Here is a 4,453-nt window from a genome sequence, read left to right on the forward strand (position 1 = left end):
TCTCCAGCTCTCGTGAGCGGGCGGCTCTGGGAAGCAGACAAACTTCAGGAAGTGTCGTACGTTTCTTTACTGAGAAATGATTGGACTGTACAGGCAGATATAAATACACAAAGATCCAACGTTAGTGTTCCTCTACACGCTGCAGCTGCATGACGGAAACCTGAGCGGGAAAGAAGAGAGAAGAATCCCAAACTCACACAAAGATGTTCAACCAGAGAGCTGCAGGAAACCGGTGCTCACTCTGAAGTTAATTTGGCAAAGTCGCCGCCTCACAGAAACAACATTTTTAGACTCCTGATGCCACCAAGTCCTGCGGCCGCGGGTTTGATTTCCGGGAGGAAACCCGTCAGCAGCTTCTGCAGGCGTCGGTTCAGGCGTTCCCAGGAGGCCATCCCCCGGTCCAAAGAGAAAACGACGCAGGAGGGGCCAAAGCAAGGCTTCACACGGGGTCAAAGGTCGGGAGTATGTACAGAACAGCCGGCTTTTCCTTCTTTTTACTGCCGACTCTTGAGAGAATCCACCAACCTGCAGGAGAGACGACAAACACCAGGAGGCTGAGCCACCGGCGGGGAAGTCATGTGACCTGGTGCCGGCGTCCGCCTTACCATTCCATGGCCTCGTCCAGCCCCGTCCCCTTGGTGGCGGAGGTCTTGAAGATCTGCCACTTCCTGTCTTTGAGGGCGGGGAGGCCGAGCGCGTTGGCGACCTCGGTGGGCGTCATGGCCTGGTCCATGTCCTGTTTGTTGGCGAACACCACCAGGATGGCCTTCTTCAGCTCTTCTTCCTGGAATCAGACGGACATCACACCTGCGCCATCCTGGGGGGGCTGCGTGTGTGTGGAGGGGGGGTCTCGCTCCTACCTCCAACATGGCCACCAGCTCCGACTTGGAGATGCCCATGCGGTCGCGGTCGCTGCTGTCCACCACGTAGATGACGGCGTCCGTGTTTGAGTAGTAACACCTCCAGTAGGGCCTGTGAGGGGAGGCGTGGCCACGGTCAGGGGGCGGAGAAGCACCATCAGCTGAAGGAAAGGTCCCACCCACCTGATACTCGTCTGACCCCCCAGGTCCCACACCTGGAACTTCAGGTTCTTGTACGTGACCGTCTCCACGTTGAAGCCGATGGCTGCAGACAGGAAGAGGACGCTCAGCGTCAGGGGAGGAACGGAGCGCCGCTTCCTTTCACAGTAAAACCTTTTCTACGGCTCTAAACCTCGTTAGGAAAATATTCATTCTATACAAACTTTGAGAATAAATAGGATTTATATTGTTTTTTTTGGCACAAATAGAACTGTAATGTGATCAAATGTGAAATTAGTTTAGACTTTTGACTGAAACCGGTATGACTTCCTTTCAAAATAAGACTTCCTGTGCCAAACAGGAAGTCTAAAGAAGCACTACGACAGGTTTCAACAACGCAAAGCCGTCATCCTTTTTCCTACTTACTGCTGTTATCCTGAACATAAACATGAATTCACCGGTTTATGATCCATGGTAATTATTATTATGCAACATAAACGTCAGAAAAGATCAAACTTTTTCACCTCAGTAGTTGTGCGTCCCGGAGGAAGAGTTTTTGGTTTTATTTTGAAATTTAACTCAAAGGGGGCGGGACTTTCACAGAGGCTTGTTTGTTTTACCTTTATGGCACATTTTCAGGAAAGCCTGGGATGATGTCAAATCTTATAAATATGCAAAGAGCTCACATTGGAGGGTCACATGACCTTTGGTCAGACCGGAGAAACCGGTTTGCAGTGAGCTCATGAAGTCTCTACAGGTGCGTTCAGGTAAAGCCTGCAGACTTCCTGTTACCAGTCAGGAAGGAGCAAAGTGCGACTCTGCAAACATCCGCAGGCAAAGCGTTCTGATTGGTCCACACCGCATCAGCCGAACCCTCCTCCTGCAGACGTACCGCCCCCCTTTAGCCCCACACTGGTGGCTGCCAGGTATGTGGCTGAACATCCCTGATCTAGAGCAGAAGCTGAGACTCTTCTGATCACAGCTTCCTTCTATAAATGCCTAAAATCCATCATGTCGGATCTTTCAAGTGTTTGGAATCAGAACTGAAACTCCTGCAGCGACGCTTCCTGCCTCTGGAGTTCCTCCAAACTCCCCTCATGGATGTTCTGACATGTTTTAAAGGCTTTACAAGTCTCCTGATAGAACTACAGGATGTGAGCGACCTTCACATGGAAGTGAATAGAACCAGACCTGATGTTTGTGCAGAAGGCAACAACCAGGAACGCAAACCTGCTGCTCTTTTTCATGGATTTGCTTTTTCGTTTTGACTTTTAAATGATGAAGATGGTGTTTTAACGCGGTCCTGTTGCATTTTCTGATGCTGGAGGACTTATATTAATACAATTAAGCTTAAATGGCATTTCTTTATTCAAAGTGTTCCAGAAAGGTTAGCTAGCGAGAGAGCATGTAAACAGAGAGCTCTCAACTCAGAAGTGAATTTTTAATAAGTACTGCCGTTCTGCAGAAACCAAGTCCTAGAAAACCACAAAGGTTTTGTTGATTTTGGCTTAAAAAAAGCATAACCAGAATCAAAAGGGCACAGGGAACACCGACGATAAATCAAAACAGGTGGGACTTTAAGGAGGGACCGCAGACGGTGTCACTGCACACGTTTGCGCCACCATTGAAAAACTTTTGGTGGTTTCTGCGTTTGGAGAATCGACGGTGTTAAAATATGTGCTGTGGTGCTTATTGGGATAGCTTATACTTTGATTTAGATGCGGAAAAAGGTCAAGTGGACTTAGCAGACATTTGTGAGCCAACGGCAACTTTTTCAGGACTCTGGTTCCATTTCACAGCTACGTCAAAGGTACAAGATAAATAAGGTCCCCCAAACATTGAGGAAACTTGACGAAGCCCGCAGCGTTAGACATTGCAGTCTTACGTATCACATCATGATGAACAATAAAGTGCTGTAAGGAGCGGTCACGGGTTCAAGCCCTTAACACGGCATAATAAACTGCAGCCAGAGGACACGAAGCATGTTATAACACTAAATGAACAACTTTCTAAAAAATACTAAAACCTTGAGAATCCCTTTTACCATGTCGTGTTACACATTGATGGTGTTTAGAGCACAGATAGGGAAGGTGTAGTATCAAAAAAGACCAAAAATCCTTGATGTGTCTAGCTGTGATGAGCAGGTTTGCCCATTGTTTTCTACCGGCTAAACAAAGGCCATCAGCTAGGCGTAAAATATTAATAAGTTCTCTGGACCTTAGAAATTTGTGTCTTGCTGCTTTAAAAGCGGCATCCACAAAGCACCTCAGAGACATCCAATATTTGGAGGTCAAAGCCCAATCCTTCCACTGCAGCAGCCATGCAAACTTTTCACACAAACAGATAAATGTGCAAATATTCTGCACTTAGTGTAGAAGCGATCACTCCTTGTCGTCACACGACAAGAATCAATAAATGTCAGTGCGAAGAGGAAAGCTGCAGTGTTTTCAGGAACCACCACATACTTGGGATCGTCGTGACAACCTCTCCAACCTGCAGTCTGTACAGGATTGTGGTTTTTCCAGCACCGTCCAAACCCAGGATCAAGATCCGCATCTCCCTGGTGCCGAAGAGGCCAGAGAAGAGACTGGAGAAGAATCCACCTGAGAGATGGAGACACGCTCCTCAGTGAAGCTATAACAAACCCACGCGAGACCAGGTATACAAACGGGAACTGATCGGAGGACAGATTTAAGTTTTTAAAAAGATATTTATTTTTCCCCTATAACTTTAAATCCATGAACTGTCAATCAGGCAGCTGACGTTAGCATTAGCGACCAGTAACATGGCATGACCGACCATGCTAGCTAAAAATTCAATAAATGAATTACTTCTACTATATTACTTAACTATTTTATATATTTCCATATTTTTAGGTAAGTTGTATTGCCGTATATTATTGGGGTAAAAGGTAAAGATGGGGATCTATGCTAATTGCTAGCTAGCTATCTAGTAACTTCTAGCTTCAACGACTAAAGCAGAATCAAAACAAAACCTAATAAACGCTCCATATGTTGGAAATTACATTTCTAGAATAAAAAAAAAAGTATTTTTAAAGGTGATATTTATTTAAAATAATTACCCATTTTGCTTAAACCGCAGCCCTCGACGCACCAATACAGTGGCTGGTTGGATATGCGCAGTTCTTCCGTGTGGTTGACGTGTCGCTCCACAACGTCAGTTATTTACATTAACTGCAAACTTACACCACTTTCGCCACAAACACACACACTCCTTTTTTAGGCAAATATTTATATGTATAATTATTATGCTTAGTGTTTTTATATTTCAACCATTTAGAAGTCTAATATATAAAAGTAGATAGGAAAATATAGTAAATTTTGGTTCGAAAGTGCGGCGGCTGAAAATAAGTCACGGAGGATGCTCCCTAGCGAGCTGCATTCAAGAGCACCAAACTTCCGAAGAGCTTTGAA

At 45.6% G+C, this 4,453-nt stretch overlaps 1 protein-coding gene across 1 annotated transcript; it reads right to left on the reverse strand.

Annotated features, from left to right (window-relative positions):
- Positions 1 to 52: 52 nt before the first annotated feature.
- On the reverse strand, positions 53 to 4,359 carry arl1 (ADP ribosylation factor like GTPase 1). The gene is made up of 6 exons (XM_004082843.4): positions 4,102 to 4,359; positions 3,485 to 3,622; positions 1,044 to 1,125; positions 861 to 972; positions 606 to 784; positions 53 to 525 (listed from the first exon to the last, which is right to left on the reverse strand). Exons 1-6 carry the CDS (start codon positions 4,103 to 4,105, stop codon positions 495 to 497), a joined length of 546 nt encoding a protein of 181 aa, XP_004082891.1. The 5' UTR covers positions 4,106 to 4,359; the 3' UTR covers positions 53 to 494.
- Between the last annotated feature and the right edge of the window lie 94 nt (positions 4,360 to 4,453).

The sequence above is a fragment of the Oryzias latipes genome, chromosome 23 (assembly GCF_002234675.1).
Source record: "Oryzias latipes chromosome 23, ASM223467v1".
NCBI classification, from domain to species: Eukaryota; Metazoa; Chordata; class Actinopteri; order Beloniformes; family Adrianichthyidae; genus Oryzias; species Oryzias latipes.